The 20698-nt window shown below is 40.3% G+C and overlaps 1 protein-coding gene across 1 annotated transcript in view; it reads left to right on the forward strand.

Annotated features, from left to right (window-relative positions):
• Positions 1–20698, forward strand: part of INTU (inturned planar cell polarity protein) — a 473020-nt gene that overhangs the window by 410034 nt on the left and 42288 nt on the right. Inside the window, exon 13 of the mRNA XM_053703638.1 lies at positions 16037–16137. Within this exon, the coding sequence (XP_053559613.1) occupies positions 16037–16137 (101 nt within the window). The remainder of the gene's footprint in view (positions 1–16036; positions 16138–20698) is intronic.

Below are 20698 nucleotides of genomic sequence, written 5' to 3' on the forward strand. Positions count from 1 at the left end.
CAAGATAAGGCTAGAGAAATTGTCAGTAATCTTAATTGCCCCAGCTTGGCCTCACAGGATTTGGTATGCAGATCTGGGTCAGATGTCCATTTGTCCTCCTTGGCCTCTTCATTTTCACAAGACCTTCTGTCTCAAGGTCCATTTTTCCATCCAGATCTCAATTCTTTAAGTTTGACTGAATGGAGATTGAACGGTTAGTTCATATGCATAGAGGTTTCTCAGATTCTATAATTGAAACTGTAAATCAAGGCTCGAAAGCCTGTGACTAGGAGGATTTATCATAAGGTCTGGAAGGTTTTTATTGTTTGGCATATAGATCTTGACTTTTCCTGGCATTCTTTTAGAATTAATAGAATTGTGCAGTTCTTACAGGATGGTTTGGACCTAAGGGCCTATCTGCCGGTTTTCTGAAAGAGCAGATTTCTGCTCTTTCAGTTTTGTTTCATAGGAAGATTTCTAATCTTCCTGACATTCATGATTTTGTTTAAGCATTGACACAAATTAACCCTGTGGTCAAGCCAATGTCTCCTCCATGGAGTCTTAATTTGTTGTTAAAGGTTTTGCAGACTCCTCCTTTTGAGCTATGCATGAAGTGGATATTTAGCTTTAGGTTTTGTTTCCTTTGGCTATCTGTTCTGCTAGAAGAGATTCTGAATTGTCTGCTCTTTTTTTGTGGCCCTCCTTATCTTATCTTTCTTCAGAATAAGGTAGTCTTAAGGACTAAATATCCTTCCTAAAGTTGGGTCTTCATGCAATATCAGTAGGGAAATTGTTGTCCCTTCTTTGTGTCCTAATCCTAAAAAGGCTTTGGAGAGATCTTTGCATAATTTGGATGTTGTTAGAGCATTGAAGTATTATATTGATGCTACTAAGGATTTTAGACAAAATTCTAGTTTGTGTGTTAACTTTTCTGGTTCTAGGAAAGGATAGAAAGTTTTTTTTCTTTGTTCTCTTGGCTGACATTTTTGAATCATAAAGCTTACAAAATATATTAATGCTTATTCTACAAGATCAGTTGCCACTTCTTGGGCTTTTGAAGTTTACCAAATTTGAAAGGCAGCTGCTTGGTCTTCTTTGCATTCTTTTACTAAATTCTACATTTTGATGGGGTTTTTTCTTCTGATGCCAGCCTCTGGTAGGAAAATCATTCAGGCAGTTGCCCCAGCTTGATTTATTTTTGCCTGTTGATTTATTTTTAAGTGCATTGGAAAAATGCCTTTTTGGGTTCTTGTGGGGATGTGAAAATGTTTATTAAATCCCACCCATTGTGGCTCTTTACTCGTGGAATCCACAACTTGGGTGTTAGTTCCCAGGAGTAATGAATCATAGACTCTAACCACCTTTATGAAAAAAAATATAATTTTTGCTTACCTGATATATTATTATTTTTATTTTTTTATGGTTTAGTTTTTTTTTCTTAAGCACATCTTTTTTTTTTTCCTGCTCCTTTTATTTGTGCTCTTATTTCTCTTCTTACCTCATTTTGCTTGGCTATATGTTAGACTAAGGTATCTGTGAGGTAGTAGGGGTTTTATAGAGCTCTTGCGGCTTTGGAAACTTTGCCTCCTCCTAGTAGTAGGGAAGAGGGATTCCCATGAGTAATGGATCCTGAACTCTTACCATGATGAATGAAATTAATTTATCAGGTAAACATAAATTATGTTGTTGTTTTTTTTTTCTATTTTTAGAAGTAAATAGTATTTCCATCTAAATGGGGAGGAGAGTCCACGGCTTCATTCATTACTTTTGGGAATAAAGAACCTGGCCACCAGGAGGAGGCAAAGACTTAAATACCTCCCCCACTCCCCTCATCCCCCAGTCATTCTTTGCCTTTTGTCACAGGAGGATGGCAGAGAAGTGCCAAAGATTCGGAGTAATCTCTTATGGAGGGTAGTACTCTTCAGAATGGGACTGGAGTTTTAAGTAGCCCTGTCAGCCTCTCAGTGAGAGCCTGGATAAAAGTTAGAGTCCGGAGATGCAGGGAGAGTCTTTCTGCGAAACCATCCCGACTCATATTAACAGCTCCACAAGCAATCGTTGACAAGTTTCGCTTTCTGCACTCAAGTCCATGTCAGGAGCGATGCTTCTACCTGATGGACCTTGTTCCTTTTCCACGGCATTGATTCTGGTAAGATTGTTTCATTTTTTATACACATTGATAACACAGAAGACAGGGTCACAGTGTGGCACCTTTTATCTTATGGAATCAAGGGTTAATATTCCTACTAAGGGGATTATTGAACAGGGGGGGTTTATACATAATATTGTTTATTGTTGCTGCGTTATGTGCGAGATGTGGCTCTGGAAATGGTGAAACTTCAGGTTGACTTCTGGGAGTATTTGCGAGGCCGGTTTTGGCTCGTTTTCTCCTTAATGCAGGGTCTGTACTGCGAAGCATCCCAGGTGACCGGGTGTGTCGGTCTCCACTTCCTCTGTTGATCTGCAGCATAGAAGACAAAGCGGTTTCTGTAGTCCGGGTCATAGGAGGTGGTGAGTGCCCCGGCCATTAGAGGATATAAAGGTGCCTGTTTATTCAGCTAGTCTAGTCCATAATAAAAGTGCAAGCTATGGAGGACTCTCTCTTTAACAAAGTCTCATTCCTGTGTTTATTGTGAGGAGGTTCCTGTAGATCAGCCTGCTCAACTATGTTCCACATGCCTTGATAAAGTTGCGACATCTAAAACTAAAGGGATGTCTAGTACTACTGAGCCGTCCACCTCTGAGGGTTCTCCGTCCTGTGAGGTTCGTTCCCTGCTTTCATCTCCGAGTGCACATGCAGCACCCCAGGGTCCAACCATTACTCCTACGGGAGAGATTTGTTGGCCGTCAGATTTTTTGCAGATCAACTGCAAACGGCGGTATCGAAAGTGATCCATGCCTTACCACGTTCTGCTAAGCGCAAGCGTAGGGCGTATCATGGCGGCCCAGCCCAAGGGTTTTTTACGCCTAATGAAATATCAGAGGCGTTATACAATGAAGAGGTCAGTGTCATCTCATCCTCCGGCAGCGGAGGAGCCTGACTTTAGGTTTAGGATGGAGAATTTGCGCTTTTTACTGAAGCAAGTGCTTGCTACTTATGAGGTTCTGGAACCGAAGCTTCCGGAGCAACCTTCGATTCCTAAGCTTGATAAAGTATACAAGGACAGGGTGGTGGCTAATATTATTAAGAATGAATGGGAGTGATTAGATTCTTCCTTTTCCCCTTCTTCTTCCTTTAAGAAACTGTTCCCCATTCCGGACTCTCAGCTCGAGCTGTGGTAGACTGTCTCTAAGGTGGATGGTGCTATCTCTACGCTCGCGAAGCGGACGACTATTCCTCTAGAGGATAGTTCGTTGTATAAAAAGTTGGAAAACATGTTAAGGAAAATGTTTCAGCACACGGGGTTTGTTTATTAACAGGCAGCGGCTGTAGCCGCATTTTCGGATCTGCGACATATTGGTGTGAATCCCTGTGTGATATGGTCCAGAGGGAGACCTCCATCAACGAGATACAGGATAAGATTAAGGCGTTGAAGGTCGCCAATTCTTTCATCTGTGATGTCAATATGCAAATTATTCGCCTGAACGCAAAGGTTTCAGGATTCTCCGTTTTAGCTTGCAGGGCTTTGTGTCAGGGTTTTTTCTCTGCCTTGTTTGCCATGTGCTTACCTTTTCTTGCTGAATCTGGTGCAGAGTGTGTGATGCTGCTCATTTCCTGCACGCCCTCTTATGGCCAGACTGTTGTACATCACCCGTGTGAGACAGGTTTAAGTCTCAGAATTGTGATATCATCACTTATTATTTAAAGGGCCACTGTTCAGTATGCTTTGCCCTTGTGTTGTCTCAGACCTGTTTGCGAGTTCCTATTCCTGTTTATTACCTGGCTGTCTGTTGTCCCTCCTGGTTCCTGACTCGGCATCCTGACACTCTGTGACTAGTCTTGGTCTGTGGACATGACCTCTAAGTCGAGGCTGTTGTCCCTGCCTTTTCAAGGAAAGATTCTGTTTGGTCCAGGTTTGGATTCGATCATATCCACGGTTACAGGAGGCAAGGGAGCTTTCCTACCGCAGGATAAGAAGGCTAAGCCTAAAGGATGTACTTTCTTTCATGTAATTAGCAAAAGTCCATGAGCTAGTGACGTATGGGATATACATTCCTACCAGGAGCGGCAAAGTTTCCCAAACCTCAAAATGCCTATAAATACACCCCTCACCACACCCACAAATCAGTTTTACAAACTTTGCCTCCTATGGAGGTGGTGAAGTAAGTTTGTGCTAGATTCTACGTTGATATGCGCTCCGCAGCAGGTTGGAGCCCGGTTTTCCTCTCAGCGTGCAGTGAATGTGGGATGTGAGGAGAGTATTGCCTGTTTGAATTCAATGATCTCCTTCTACGGGGTCTATTTCATGGGTTCACTGTTATCGGTCGTAGAGATTCATCTCTTACCTCCCTTTTCAGATCGACGATATACTCTTATATTTATACCATTACCTCTGCTGATTTTCGTTTCAGTACTGGTTTGGCTTTCTACAACATGTAGATGAGTGTCCCGGGGTAAGTAAGTCTTATTTTCTGTGACACTCTAAAGTTATGGTTGGGCACTTTTTTATAAAGTTCTAAATATATGTATTCAAACATTTATTTGCCTTGACTCAGGATGTTCAACATTTCCTTATTTCAGACAGTCAGTTTCATATTTGGGATAATGCATTTGAATATATCATTTTTATCTTATCTTAAAATTTGACTTTTCCCTGTGGGCTGTTAGGCTCGCGGGGGCTGAAAATGCTTCATTTTATTGCGTCATTCTTGGCGCGAAAATTTTTTTCTATTTCCGGCGTCATACGTGTCGCCGGAAGTTGCGTCATTTTTGACGTTTTTCGTGCCAAAAATGTCGGCGTTCCGGATGTGGCGTCATTTTTGGCGCTAATAGCATTTAGGCGCCAAATAATGTGGGCGTCAATTTTGTCTCCACTTTTTTTAAGTCTCATCATTTGTTGCTTCTGGTTGCTAGAAGCTTGTTCACTGGCATTTTTTCCCATTCCTGAAACTGTCATTTAAGGAATTTGATCAATTTTGCTTTATATGTTGTTTTTTCTATTACATATTGAAAGATGTCCCACGTTGCAACTGAGTCAGAAGATACTACTGGAAAATCGCGGCCTGGTGCTGGAACTACCAAAGCTAAGTGTATCTGCTGTAAACTTTTGGTAGTTGTTCCTCCAGCTGTTGTTTGTATTAAATGTCATGACAAACTTGTTAATGCAGAAAATATTTCCTTTAGTAAAGTACCATTACCTGTTGCAGTTCCATCAACATCTAATGTTCAGAGTGTTCCTGATAACATAAGAGATTTTGTTTCTGAATCCATTAAGAAGGCTATGTCTGTTATTCCTCCTTCTGGTAAACATAAAAAGTCTTTTAAAACTTCTCTTTATACAGATGAATTTTTAAACATCATCATTCTGATTCTAATGATTCTTCTGATACAGAGGATTCTGTCTCAGAGGTTGATGCTGATATATCGTCATATTTATTTAAAATGGAATTTATCCGTTCTTTACTTAAAGAAGTCCTAATTGCATTAGAAATTGAGGATTCTGTTCCTCTTGATACTAAATCTAAACGTTTAGACAAGGTTTTTAGATCTCCTGTGGTTATTCCAGAAGTTTTTCCTGTTCCTGGTGCTATTTCTGAAGTAATTTCCAGAGAATGGAATAATTTGGGTAATTCATTTACTCCTTCTAAACGTTTTAAGCAATTATATCCTGTACCGTCCGACAGATTAGAATTTTGGGACAAAATTCCTAAAGTTGATGGGGCTATTTCTACCCTTGCTAAACGTACTACTATTCCTACGGCAGATGGTACTTCCTTTAAGGATCCTTTAGATAGGAAAATTGAATCCTTTCTAAGAAAAGCTTATCTATGTTCAGGTAATCTTCTTAGACCTGCTATATCATTGGCTGATGTCGCTGCAGCTTCAACTTTTTGGTTGGAGACTTTAGCGCAACAAGTAACAGATCATGATTCTCATAATATTCTTCTTCTTCTTCAACATGCTAATAATTTTATCTGTGATGCCATTTTTGATATTATCAGAGTTGATGTCAGGTTTATGTCTCTAGCTATTTTAGCTAGAAGAGCTTTATGGCTTAAAACTTGGAATGCTGATATGTCTTCTAAATCGACTCTACTTTCCCTTTCTTTCCAGGGTAATAAATTATTTGGTTCTCAGTTGGATTCTATTATCTCAACTGTTCCTGGTGGGAAAGGAACTTTTTTACCACAGGATAAAAAATCTAAAGGTAAAAACAGGGCTAATAATCGTTTTCGTTCCTTTCGTTTCAACAAAGAACAAAAGCCTGATCCTTCATCCTCAGGAGCAGTTTCAGTTTGGAAACCATCTCCAGTCTGGAATAAATCCAAGCCTTCTAGAAAAGCATAGCCAGCTTCAAAGTCCACATGAAGGTGCGGCCCTCATTCCAGCTCAGCTGGTAGGGGGCAGATTACGTTTTTTCAAAGAAATTTGGATCAATTCTGTTCACAATCTTTGGATTCAGAACATTGTTTCAGAAGGGTACAGAATTGGTTTCAAGATAAGACCTCCTGCAAAGAGATTTTTTCTTTCCCGTGTCCCAGTAAACCCAGTGAAAGCTCAAGCATTTCTGAAATGTGTTTCAGATCTAGAGTTGGCTGGAGTAATTATGCCAGTTCCAGTTTTGGAACAGGGGCTGGGGTTTTATTCGAATCTCTTCATTGTACCCAAGAAGGAGAATTCCTTCAGACCAGTTCTGGATCTAAAAATATTGAATCGTTATGTAAGGATACCAACATTCAAAATGGTAACTGTAAGGACTATCTTGCCTTTTGTTCAGCAAGGGCATTATATCTCTACAATAGATTTACAGGATGCATATCTGCATATTCCGATTCATCCAGATCACTATCAGTTCCTGAGATTCTCTTTCCTGGACAAGCATTACCAGTTTGTGGCTCTGCCGTTTGGCCTAGCTACAGCTCCAAGAATTTTTACAAAGGTTCTCGGTGCCCTTCTGTCTGTAATCAGAGAACAGGGTATTGTGGTATTTCCTTATTTGGACGATATCTTGGTACTTGCTCAGTCTTCACATTTAGCAGAATCTCATACGAATCGACTTGTGCTGTTTCTTCAAGATCATGGTTGGAGGATCAATTCACTAAAAAGTTAATTGATTCCTCAGACAAGGGTAACCTTTTTAGGTTTCCAGATAGATTCAGTGTCCATGACTCTATCTTTGACAGACAAGAGACATCTAAAATTGATTTCAGCTTGTCGAAACCTTCAGTCACAATCATTCCCTTCGGTAGCCTTATGCATGGAAATTCTAGGTCTTATGACTGCTGCATCGGACGCGATCCCCTTTGCTCGTTTTCACATGCGACCTCTTCAGCTCTGTATTCTGAATCAATGGTGCAGGGATTACACAAAGATATCTCAATTAATATCTTTAAAACAGATTGTCCGACATTCTCTGACGTGGTGGACAGATCACCATCGTTTAATTCAGGGGGCTTCTTTTGTTCTTCCGACCTGGACTATAATCTCAACAGATGCAAGTCTTACAGGTTGGGGAGCTGTGTGGGGGTCTCTGACGGCACAAGGGGTTTGGGAATCTCAGGAGGTGAGATTACCGATCAATATTTTGGAACTCCGTGCAATTTTCAGAGCTCTTCAGTCTTGGCCTCTTCTGAAGAGAGAGTCGTTCATTTGTTTTCAGACAGACAATGTCACAACTGTGGCATACATCAATCATCAAGGAGGGACTCACAGTCCTCTGGCTATGAAAGAAGTATCTCGAATTCTGGTTTGGGCGGAATCCAGCTCCTGTCTAATCTCTGCGGTTCATATCCCAGGTATAGACAATTGGGAAGCGGATTATCTCAGTCGCCAAACGTTGCATCCGGGCGAATGGTCTCTTCACCCAGAGGTATTTCTTCAGATTGTTCAAATGTGGGAACTCCCAGAAATAGATCTGATGGCTTCTCATCTAAACAAGAAACTTCCCAGGTATCTGTCCAAATCCCGGGATCCTCAGGCGGAGGCAGTGGATGCATTATCACTTCCTTGGAAGTATCATTCTGCCTATATCTTTCCGCCTCTAGTTCTTCTTCCAAGAGTAATCTCCAAGATTCTGAAGGAATGCTCGTTTGTTCTGCTGGTAGCTCCAGCATGGCCTCACAGGTTTTGGTATGCGGATCTTGTCCGGATGGCCTCTTGCCAGCCGTGGACTCTTCTGTTAAGACCAGACCTTCTGTCGCAAGGTCCTTTTTTCCATCAGGATCTCAAATCCCTAAATTTAAAGGTATGGAGATTGAACGCTTGATCCTTGGTCAAAGAGGTTTCTCTGACTCTGTGATTAATACTATGTTACAGGCTCGTAAATCTGTATCCAGAGAGATATATTATAGAGTCTGGAAGACTTATATTTCTTGGTGTCTTTCTCATCATTTTTCCTGGCATTCTTTTAGAATTCCGAGACTTTTACAGTTTCTTCAGGATGGTTTAGATAAAGGTTTGTCCGCAAGTTCCTTGAAAGGACAAATCTCTGCTCTTTCTGTTCTTTTTCACAGAAAGATTGCTTAACTTCCTGATATTCATTGTTTTGTACAAGCTTTGGTTCGTATAAAACCTGTCATTAAGTCTATTTCTCCTCCTTGGAGTTTGAATTTTGTTCTGAGGGCTCTTCAAGCTCCTCCTTTTGAACCCATGCATTCATTGGACATTAAATTACTTTCTTGGAAAGTTTTGTTCCTTTTGGCCATCTCTTCTGCCAGAAGAGTCTCTGAATTATCTGCTCTTTCTTGTGAGTCTCCTTTTCTGATTTTTCATCAGGATAAGGCGGTGTTGCGAACTTCTTTTGAATTTTTACCTAAGGTTGTGAATTCCAACATTAGTAGAGAAATTGTGGTTCCTTCATTATGTCCTAATCCTAAGAATTCTAAGGAGAAATCGTTGCATTCTTTGGATGTTGTTAGAGCTTTGAAATATTATGTTGAGGCTACTAAGTCTTTCCGAAAGACTTCTAGTCTATTTGTCATCTTTTCCGGTTCTAGAAAAGGTCAGAAAGCTTCTGCCATTTCGTTGGCATCTTGGTTGAAATCCTTAATTCACCATGCTTATGTCGAGTCGGGTAAAACTCCGCCTCAAAGGATTACAGCTCATTCTACTAGGTCAGTTTCTACTTCCTGGGCGTTTAGGAATGAGGCTTCGGTTGATCAGATTTGCAAAGCAGCAACTTGGTCCTCTTTGCATACTTTTACTAAATTCTACCATTTTGATGTGTTTTCTTCTTCTGAAGCAGTTTTTGGTAGAAAAGTACTTCAGGCATCGGTTTCAGTTTGAATCTTCTGCTTATGTTTTCATTAAACTTTATTTTTGGGTTTGGATTATTTTCAGCAGGAATTGGCTGTCTTTATTTTATCCCTCCCTCTCTAGTGACTCTTGCGTGGAAAGATCCACATCTTGGGTAGTCATTATCCCATACGTCACTAGCTCATGGACTCTTGCTAATTACATGAAAGAAAACATAATTTATGTAAGAACTTACCTGATAAATTCATTTCTTTCATATTAGCAAGAGTCCATGAGGCCCACCCTTTTTGGTGGTTATGATTTTTTTGTATAAAGCACAACTATTCCAATTCCTTATTTTATATGCTTTCGCACTTTTTTTTATCACCCCACTTCTTGGCTATTCGTTAAACTGATTTGTGGGTGTGGTGAGGGGTGTATTTATAGGCATTTTGAGGTTTGGGAAACTTTGCCCCTCCTGGTAGGAATGTATATCCCATACGTCACTAGCTCATGGACTCTTGCTAATATGATAGAAATGAATTTATCAGGTAAGTTCTTACATAAATTGTTTTTCGTCCCTTTCGCGCGGACAAGGCCCAGCGCCAGCAGCCTGCCACGAAAGCGGATCAGTCCAAGGGAACTTGGAAGCCTGCTCAGTCTTGGGACAAGTCCAAGTAGAACAAGAAGCCCACCGAGACTAAATCAGCATGAAGGGGCAGCCCCCGACCATCTCCGGACCAAGTAGGGGGCAGATTGTCTCTCTTCTCCGAAGCCTGGTTGCAGGACGTTCTGGAGGTTGTCGCCAAGGGTTACAGGATAGGATTCAGGTCCCATCTGCCCAGGGGCAGATTCCCCCTGTCAAACCTGTCTTCAAGACCGGAAAAGAGAGAGGCCTTTCTAGAATGAGTGAGGGATCTCTCCTCTCTAGGAGTTATGGTACCAGTACCCCGAACAGAAAGGGGTCTAGGGTACTATTCAAATCTCTTTGTGGTTCCAAAGAAAGAAGGCACGTTCCGCCCGATTCTGGACCTAAAGTGTTTAAACAACTTTCTGGCTGTTTCATTGTTCAAAATGGAAACAATCAGATCTATTCTGCCCCTAGTTTAAGAGGGACAGTTCATGACGACATTAGACTTAAAGGATGCTTACCTTCATGTTCCAATTCACGGGGACCACTTCAAGTTTCTAAGATTTGCGTTTCTGGACCAACACTTCCAGTTTGTGGCCCTCCCCCTCGGTCTAGCGACGGCCCCGAGAGTCTTCACAAAGGTTCTGGGGGCGCTTCTTGCAGTTGCCAGATCCAGGGGCATTGCTGTGGCGTCCTATTTGGACGACATCCTAATCCAGGCGCCGTCGTTCAGCCTTACAGAGGATTATTCGAGGGCTCTTCTTTTATTGCTCCAATCTCACGGTTGGAAGATCAACTCAGGAAAGAGTTCCCTGGTTCCCAGCAACAGTGTGGAGTTCCTGTGCACGATAATAGACTCTATGTCCATGAAGATATTTCTCACAGAGCAATGACGCAGGAAGATTGTATCCACCTGTCTTGCTCTTCAGTCCTCTTCAAGCCCTTCGGTGGCTCAGTTAATGGAGATGATCAGGCTCATGGTTTCCAGCATAGAGGTCATCCCTTTCGCCAGGTTCCATCTCAGACCCATTCAATTGTGCATGTTGACACAGTGGAACGGCGATCATTCAGATCTATCACAGCAGATATCCATGGATGATTGGACCAGGGACTCCCTCTCTTGGTGTATCCGTCTGGAGCATCTGTCTCTGGGGACATCCTTCTTGAGACCGTCCTGGGAGATTGTAACCACGGACGCGAGTCTGGCAGGATGGGGAGCTGTTTGGGGTGCCAGAATGGCACAAGGAAAATGGTCCCGGGAGGAGTCTCTCCTTCGATAAATATTCTGGAACTTCAAGCAATTTACAACGCTCTGAGGGCATGGCCTCTTCTGGGGTCGTTCAGCTTCATCAGATTCCAGACCAACAACATTACCTCGGGGGCTTACATCAACCATCAGGGGGGAACATGGAGCAACCTAGCAATGAGGGCGGTATCTCGGATTTTGGAGTGGGCGGAGTCTCACAGCTGCTTACTCTCAACGATCCACATTCCAGGTGTGGGCAACTGGGAAGTGGACTTTCTCAGCAGACAATCCTTCCATCCGGAGGAATGGTCTCTTCACCCCGAAGTGTTTGCAGAGATTTGTCTCAGATGAGAAGCGCCGGAGATAGATCTTATGGCGTCCAGACTCAATTGCAAGCTACCCCAATACAGGTCGAGGTCATGGGATCCCCAGGCAGAGCTTATAGATGCCTTAGTGGTGCCTTGGGGATTCAACATAGCTTACATTTTTACCACTTCTAGCACGAGCGAGCTTCGGCCATCCTGATTGCTCTATCATGGCCGCGGAGGATGTGGTTTGCGGATCTGGTGGGGATGTCATCCTTTCTGCCATGAAGGTTACCCTGTCGCAAGGATCTGCTGGAACAGGGTCCCTTTCAACATCAAAATCTTGTTTCTCTGAGGCTGACGGCGTATAGATTGAACGCTTAGTCTTAGCCAAGAAAAGGTTTTTCTGAAAGTGTAATTGACACTCTAGTTCAGGCAAGGAAGCCAATTACTCGTCGCAGCTGCCATAAGGTGTGGAGGACTTGTCCTGGTGTGAGATGCACCAATATCCTTGGCACAAGGTGAAGGTATCCAGGATTCTGTCTTTTCTCCAAGAGGGTTTGGAGAAGGGTCTTGCCGCCAGTTCCTTAAAAGGACAGATTTCGGCATTATCATTTTGTTGCAAATGAGACTCGCTGAGCTTCCTGACATTCAATCTTTTGTTCAGGCTCTGTCTAGAATCAGGCCTGTCTTTAGGCAGTCTGCTCCTCCATGGAGCTTAAGCTTGGTTCTTAAGGTATTGCAGAGGGTTCCGTTTGAGCCTATGCATTCTATTGACATTAAGATTCTGTCTTGGAAGGTTCTCTTCCTGTTGGCTATGGCATCAGCTCGCAGAGTATCTGAGCTGGCTGCCTTGCAATTCGAGCCTCCTTATCTGTTTTTTCATGCGGATAAGGTTGTTCTTCGCACCGGCTTGGGGTTTCTTCCCAAGGTGGTGTCTAACCGTAACATCAATCAAGAAATAATTGTTCCTTCTTTGTGTCCTAACCCTTCCTCTTCCAAGGAGAGGTTACTTCATAATCTGGATGTGGTTCGCGCCTTGAAGTTCTATCTTCAGGCTACGAAGGATTTCAGACAGTCTACATCTCTTTTTTGTGGTGTATTCCGGGAAGCGCAAGGGGCAGAGGGCCTCTTCTACTTCTTTTTCCTTTTGGTTGAGGAGCTTGATTCGCTTGGCCTATGAGACAGCGGGACATAAGCCTCCTCAGAGGATCGCGTCTTATTCAACTAGGGTTGTGGCTTCGTCTTGGGCCTTCAAGAATGAGGCGTCTATGGAGCAGATTTGTAAAGTGGCTACCTTGTCCTCCTTACACACTTTTACAAAGTTTTATAAATTTGACGTTTTTGCTTCTGCGGAAGCTGTTTTTGGGAGAAAGGTTTTACAGGCTGTGGTGCCCTCAGATTAGTGTCCGCCTTTTTACCCTCCCGGTTTCAATTAGAGGTGTCCTCTAAAGCTTGGGTATATGTTCCCAAAAGTAATGAATGAATCTGTGGACTCTCCTCCCTTTTAGATGGAAAACATAAATTATGCTTACCTGATAATTTTATTTCCATCGTGGGGAGGAGAGTCCACGGCTCCCGCCCATATCTCCTGTAGGTGAACCTAAATTTAATTTATCTTCTGGTACCATTTATACCCTGATATTTCACCTACTGTTCCTTGTTCCCTCGGCAGAATGACTGGGGGATGAGGGGAGTGGGGGAGGTATTTAAGCCTTTGGCTGGGGTGTCTTTGCCTCCTCCTGGTGGCGAGGTTCTTTATTCCCAAAAGTAATGAATGAAGCCGTGGACTCTCCTCCCCACGATGGAAATAAATTTATCAGGTAAGCATAATCTATGTTTTTTGCAACTTTAACAACACTCAATAGTGTCCTCATTTTTGTTTGCTATTAGTGTAGATTTGAGTTGTTTTTATTTTCTTAGAATTTTTGCTTGTCCTTTTATGATTTTCCATTCTCAGGGCTTCAGTTTTGTCTGACATCTCATCTTAGTTACAAGGAGGTTATAGCTGTTTGTGTTTCAGTAAGACTGACTTTCTATAATTTACTATAAAGTTTTTTCTAGAGATGGTATCAGTTCTTTTACTCAGCTTGTTCCTCGCCATAGCCTATGATATCCAGGTAAGTATTTGTTGCTTAGTCTTCTGGTAGCAAGGTGTCTTGCCAATGTCTTAAGACTGATAATGCCATATTTTTAGCATTGATTCTAATAATGTCAACAACAGCATTACATATGAAGGCATTGACTGACCTAATAAGCGTCAAACGACCGTGAAAATCTTAAATCATCTGAAATCAGATCGGATAAATTATCACACCAGAGCATAGAAGCAGCAGCAACACAAGCTATACTGATAGCTGGCTTAAATAACCCGCTTGAAGAAATGCCTTTTTGTGAAAGGGCTCTAATTTCCTGCCCTTGTGGTCTTTAAAAGAAGTACTATCCTCCAAAGAAATAGTAGTACATTTTGCAAAGGTGGAGATAGTGCCATCCACCTTTGGAATAGTGGCCCAAAGTTTAAAACTAGTATCAGGTAAAGAAAACATCATTTGCAGAAGACAGGTTACAAGGAAGACCAGGCTTTGACCATTCTTTGGTAATAATTTCAGTAATCGCATCACGGACTGGAAAAGTCCATTTGTTTGATGGATTTTTCTGCACAAGGCTTAAAATCTTGGACTCCAAAAGTATTTAAAACCGCTTTTAAGAGAGTACACAGGTGTTCGAGCTAAAACATATAAGAGGCAGATTCTGAATCCTGGTCAGCCACTGACTCCTGATCATCAGGAGGCAGATACTGAGGAATTAGTCTGATTTAGAAAGTAATTATTTAGCGACACTTGTGGCAGGATTCTCACTAACTTCTACACCGGGATAAATTCTGTAACTACCCAGTACTCCAATTTTCCACCCCCCCCCCTCTGTCTCTCAGTAGCAGCAGCTCTCAAAGTGGGGGGGATATGCTTCACATCAGTTTGAGGACCCCCTCTCATTGAAGAATCAAAAGCACCTCATTTCTTTACCTATCTCCTGGGAGATAAAAATAAGACTGGCATACCTGTGAGGGGGGGGGGAATGAAGTGCTCTTGGAAGTTCTGGGAATCTTTGCCGCCTCCTAGTGGCCAGGAGTTGAATATCAGGAGTAATGAATCGTGGAATCTGAACACCTAATGAAAGAAATTAATAGTTGGCTGGTCAGCACTGACAAACACTGTTGTGGACAGTATTGTTAACGTTTTGACATGGAGAAGTAGTGTATGAGTGACAATGTTTGGTTATTTTGTTAGTTTGTTAGCAGAATGGTAATTTATCACATTATATATATATATATATATATATATATACATTGTGTATATATATATATATATATATATATATATAGTGTATATATATATATATATATATATATATATACATTTATATCTCAATGCTTTCTTAATATGTGAGATTAAGTTGCCATTTATGTCAAACACATTTCCAAGGTTTGACCAGTAAATGTGTGGTTTTTAGATTCTAGTGACAACAAAGTTCCAGTATGTAACACGTTTACTCCATTTTTGGTGCATGTTAATGAAGCAAAGTGCTACCTTGATTATCAAGATTTTGTGGATGGTATGTAAAGTAGATCAAAATGTTAATCTCAGCTCTAGTGGTATGCATTTACCAGTATTATGGCTTGAACCGATTGCATTACTACAATATTTTGTTTGTTGTGAAGTCTTATGTAGGAATATGGTTGACAGGACCCATAGGACTGATCAAATGTCTAAAATGGCTAGTTAAAAAGACAGTCTAGTCAAAATTAATCTTTCATGATTCAGATAGGAAATGCAATTTTAAACAACTTTCCAATTCACTTTTATCATTAAATTTGCTTTGTTCTCTTGGTATTTTTTGTTGAAAGCTAAACCTAGGTAGGCTCATATGCTAATTTCTAAGCCATTGAAGCCCGCCCCTTATTTCAATGCATTTGGCAGTTTTTTGCAGATAGAGGGCATTAGTTCATGTGTACCATACAGGTATCATTTTGACCACGTCCGTGGAGTTACAAATGCAAGTCTGTCAAAATAACTGAAATAAGGGGGCAGTCTGCAAATGCTTAGATACAGGGTAATCACAGAGGTAAAAAGTGTAATAATATAACAGTGTTGTTTATGCAAAACTGGGGAATGGTTAATAAAGGAATTATCTATCTTTTAAAACAATAAAAATTCTGCTGTAGACTGTCCCTTAAACAGAGGCTTTACCTCCATGTAACTTTTCTAAAGGGACTAATGTCATACAACTTAGAGGAGTTTCCGGGCATTATATCTAATGGGCACTCAAGTATGGGTTTACAAACTGTCAGAAGTTGCCGATAATGAGGTTTAATCTGAGGTATAATGTAGGTACATGATTTACAGGAACTGGTGAGCCATGAGGTGTGATCATCTGCTTTTCATCTAGTATTTGAGTGGTAGGCATCTAGCAACCATGCTATTTTTTTTGCTGAATGTTACTTATAACAGACTACTAAAATCAAAATGAATGTTACCTTTCAGACCTCCAAGAAAAAGTATTTGCTCCAAAACCCTTTTAATCTGGGAACTGCAAAAAGAAACCTTTCAGAAAAAGAAACAGAGGATCTTTATAACACTGTCAAGTAAGTGTCAACTTCACTTAAGTTTTCAGAACAGTATTTATTTGTGACATGGCTGTAAATAAACACTTCCTAGTGTTTAAGCTGTGTAGTGCCACATTAAATGAATGGGGTTGTGGTTACAATACAGATACACCTTAGTGCATTTGTATACTTATACACATATTTAGCCTCCCATTAGGTAATGCTTTGTTCTAAACTATGTAAAATGCAATATGGACTAAATAAACGTGAACATATTGGAAAACTTCCAGTGTCTTTTAAAGTGAGGAAGAAATATGATAACTAAAAATATGTTTCCTTATATTGCTTGTTAAGCAGACAAGGTCATTTTGTAAGTACTAATGCAGGATCTTTGCTAGTAAGGAGGAAGCCATTGGCTAAATTAGAGAGGGAATCTGACACTTAAGTCATTATGTATGCAGATAATATTAATCTAAATATTAATCTTAATATTTAAAGGGACAGTACTTGAACAGTACTTTAATCCAAGCCAACCAAGTAAAGGAATGCTCTACAAGTCTATTAAAAAGCAGCTTGTTTTAACCTTTTTCACTAAATTAGTCATCTTGACATTCATACATCATAGACCTTCTATTAATGTCACTCCTGCTTTTCCACCAGCTAACTGTGTATTAAATGTGAAATAAAATGTGTCAAAATAAAGAATCAGTTACAGACCATTAAAATGTCAGATATCAAATAATAAAGTCAGAGTCCTCTTGAGTAATGTATAAAGACAAACTTTAATTCTGTTATTACGAATCCTCAAAAGCAATCCTCAAGGAAAGAGAAAAGCAAACTTAGTACAGCACAGAATATGTAGGGTAACAATCCCACACTTGAAATAATCCTACTTACGTGTAGGAGAGCTATAATTTAGCTCTCAGTGTAAGAGCTTAAACATAAAACATCTCCTGGTTCACAGCAAACAGGTTTAATTAAAAATAAACACAGACATAAATGACTAAGGGTTAAAGACAACTTTGCAGGTGTGCACACGCTTTTGTGTCAGTGTCCTAACTTCACAGGATCACATATATACACAGCGAGTTCAAGGTAGCAGCCGTTTGCTTCTTTCACCCTTCTTTGTGACAAGTCAGTGTAAGTGATACAACTCCAATGTACGTTTCCCTGCAGGATTCCAGCTTTTTTCAAGGAGATTTTCTTGAAATCCAGGAAAACATTAATTTCTTTCCTAAGATATGGAGAGTCCACAACATCATTCAATTACTAGTGGGAATATCACTCCTGGCCAGCAAGAGGAGGCAAAGAGCACCACAGCAAAGCTGTTAAGTGTCACTCCCCTACCTATAATCCCCAGTCATGCTCTTTGCCTGCAAGCAAGGATTTGGGTTTAGCTGAGTCCACGTCAATCTCTCTTTAGTAGAGTAGTGGTGGTTTTTAAGCAGTTAGGAAGTTGTGAGGTAGTCCTTGCTTTGTTTCCCAGCACATTGCTGCCCATGGTACACAAAGCCAGAGTTGGTTACTCTGTTCTTTCTTTTTCTACAGGTCTCTGTAAGGAGTATGTGTTCTTTTACACCTTGTGAGCTGTCTCCCTGCCGGACAGCTAGACTGCAGGTAAGTGCTTTTGTCTTCTAGTTCTTGGAGACTTGCACTTCAGAAGAATGTCAGTTGCAGTAGATGGGGACATTTTTAAAATCCTTTATACAGGATTTTCTTTGGCAGTGGACAGGCACATTATGTATGTTGAGACTAGGGGTTAATCTTCTCTTTATTGAAAGATATTATGTAACAGAAGCACCACATGGCCTAGCACTGTATGTACTCTTGTGAGATGGTATAAAAGATGTTTTACACTAACATTTGGTGGAGCACCCCTGTGGTGCAAATGAAGCAGGCTGGGATCAAACAGTCACCCAGCAGACTGACCTCCGGTGAGACTCCAAATCCAATGCCATAGGATAGGGTGCAGGATACAATATCCCAGCGGGGGGAGCTGAATGAAACACACGGTCCAAAAATCCCAGGGAGAACCTCCACAGCAAAATGAACACCAAACAGGTGTGCAGCAAATAAAGATGGTAGGTAGTCGAGGAGTAAGTATAACAAACTTACTTGTTTAAAAACAGGGGTAAAAACAAGCAGCGCATTTCTCAGTCAACCAGTGACTGTTTCATCAGGCTTAATAAAACAATGTGAAATTCCTCGCCAAATATACCATTACAGCAATCCTATACAATAAGTAACACCTGGTAGGGGGTGTGTTCATCAATTAAGAGTAACATAGCAACCAACGTATACAATGCAATTGGGTGCACTTGGGAACAACACCTTACAAAAATGGAGCATACATATGAAAAATAAGTTATCAAACGATCTATATAAAAAATAAATATGAAAAATAAAACACCTATAACATATCTAAAATCGAACAACATCCAATAGAATAAACATCCGTTGATGTCAGTCGAAACAGGAAATACAATCACACACGATAACTGAAAGATCGATAATGTGAGTAGTCGTATAAGTCCCCATAATGTGTGTCCAGAGGGTACGTATGCTCCTTATTGCTTTGGGTGATGGAAAAACCTAAAAGTTGTATATATTATGTTAAAAAGTATTAGGACCTGGTCGTATGATCAGATGGAAATGGTAACCCGTATGTGAGGTTAAGGGGGTGTGACTCTAGAAACCTATCGTGATAGGTGATGTACGATCGACAGAGATTGGTCAAGGCAGAGAACCAATCACAAATGATTTTCTCCGTTTCTATTGCATGCATAAAGCTGCATCAGATATTATAAATCCTTTGCTGGCATCTTGTATATCGTAAAAGGAAATGAATTATATATCCAATCAAAATCCCGACAAGGCTACTAGAAAATCAAGGAATGGCATAAATAGAATGTGTTTGTAGTTATAGACCTCAGATATATTATCTAAACAGAGGTTTCATATCAACAAGAATGTGAACTATAATCTATTAACAAAAAAGGTGTGATCCTATTGTGCTAGTGACTAGTGTGATTATTTAAACATTTAATCAAAATAAAATGTAATTAAAACGATATATTAAATCAGGACAAAAATAGCTAGAAGAGGTGAATACCAAAAATTACCAAAAATTAAAAACCATCGATCAGTGATACATCAGTAAAATAAACTTGTCATAATAAAATTGTATCAAAGCCTACAAAAATTATTATACTCTTGAGGCGATTTCCATAAAGTTTTTATAACGCAACAGAAACAAAGTGCCGGGGTATGTAGGTAACCTATACAATTAATATCTGGAAAACTAAAGGACCAATGTCGGAATGATTCTATAAGCTAGTAGAAATCATGAAGGTAGTCATAGCTACCAGATTAATAAACACAAAGAAGATAAGAACTAGGGGGATTGTATCCATTAATAATGTACAAGCATATAAGCATACTTGCAAATACACTTATGTATATGTGCACACATAAAAAATTACATATAAACAAATCCATCTCCATACAGAGGATGGATATGGTGTAATGAAGGAATGGAAAGACAAATGTGATAATTCCAGTGAACATTGGGGGGGGGGGGTAATCCAGATAAGACTAAATTTAAATAGATAATGGAAAAGGAACTAAGTGTACCAAGTAGGGTAGATATAGGAAGACTATAGTTGACCCTCCAGGGGAGTCGAGCATTCAAGATGTATGCATGAACACACACAAACACATGTATACACACATTGTATCAGAACCCTTTTTCAAGAAAGTTGACTATAACAGCTTTTTGAATTTCAATAGCAAACATTATTTTAGTTGGAAGAGAAATGTCCCTTATGGACAGTTTAGACGCATAAGGAGTAATTGTAGCACAAAAGAAAAACATAATTTATGTAAGAACTTACCTGATAAATTCATTTATTTCATATTGGCAAGAGTCCATGAGCGAGTGACGTATGGGATATACAATCCTACCAGGAGGGGCAAAGTTTCCCAAACCTCAAAATACCTATAAATACACCCTTCACCACACCCACAATTCAGTTTAACGAATAGCCAAGTAGTGGGGTGATAAAGAAAGAAGTAAAAAGCATCAACAAAGGAATTTGGAAATAATTTTGCTTTATACAAAAAATCATAACCACCATAAAAAGGGTGAGCCTCATGGACTCTTGCCAATATGAAAGAAATGAATTTATCAGGTAAGTTCTTACATAAATTATTTTTTCTTTCATGTAATTGGCAAGAGTCTATAAGCTAGTGACGTATGGGATAGCAATACCCAAGATGTCACTAGAGTGGGAAGGATAAAATAACAGACATTTTCCGCTAAAAAAAAATAAATCCACAACCCAAAATATAAGTTCTCATAATGAAAAAAAAAACCTCAAACATAAGCAGAGGAATCAAACTAAAACAGCTGCCTGAAAAACTTTTCTACTAAAAACTGCTTCCGAAGAAGCAAATACATAAAAACGGTAGAATTTAGTAAGTATGTACAAAGAAGACCAAGTTGCTGCTTTGCAAATCTGATCAATTGAAGCTTCATTCTTAAAAGCCCACAAAGTGGAGACTGATCTAGTAGAATGAGCTGTAATTCGGGGCCTGACCC

This window comes from Bombina bombina, chromosome 2, assembly GCF_027579735.1.
Source record: "Bombina bombina isolate aBomBom1 chromosome 2, aBomBom1.pri, whole genome shotgun sequence".
Taxonomy (NCBI): domain Eukaryota; kingdom Metazoa; phylum Chordata; class Amphibia; order Anura; family Bombinatoridae; genus Bombina; species Bombina bombina.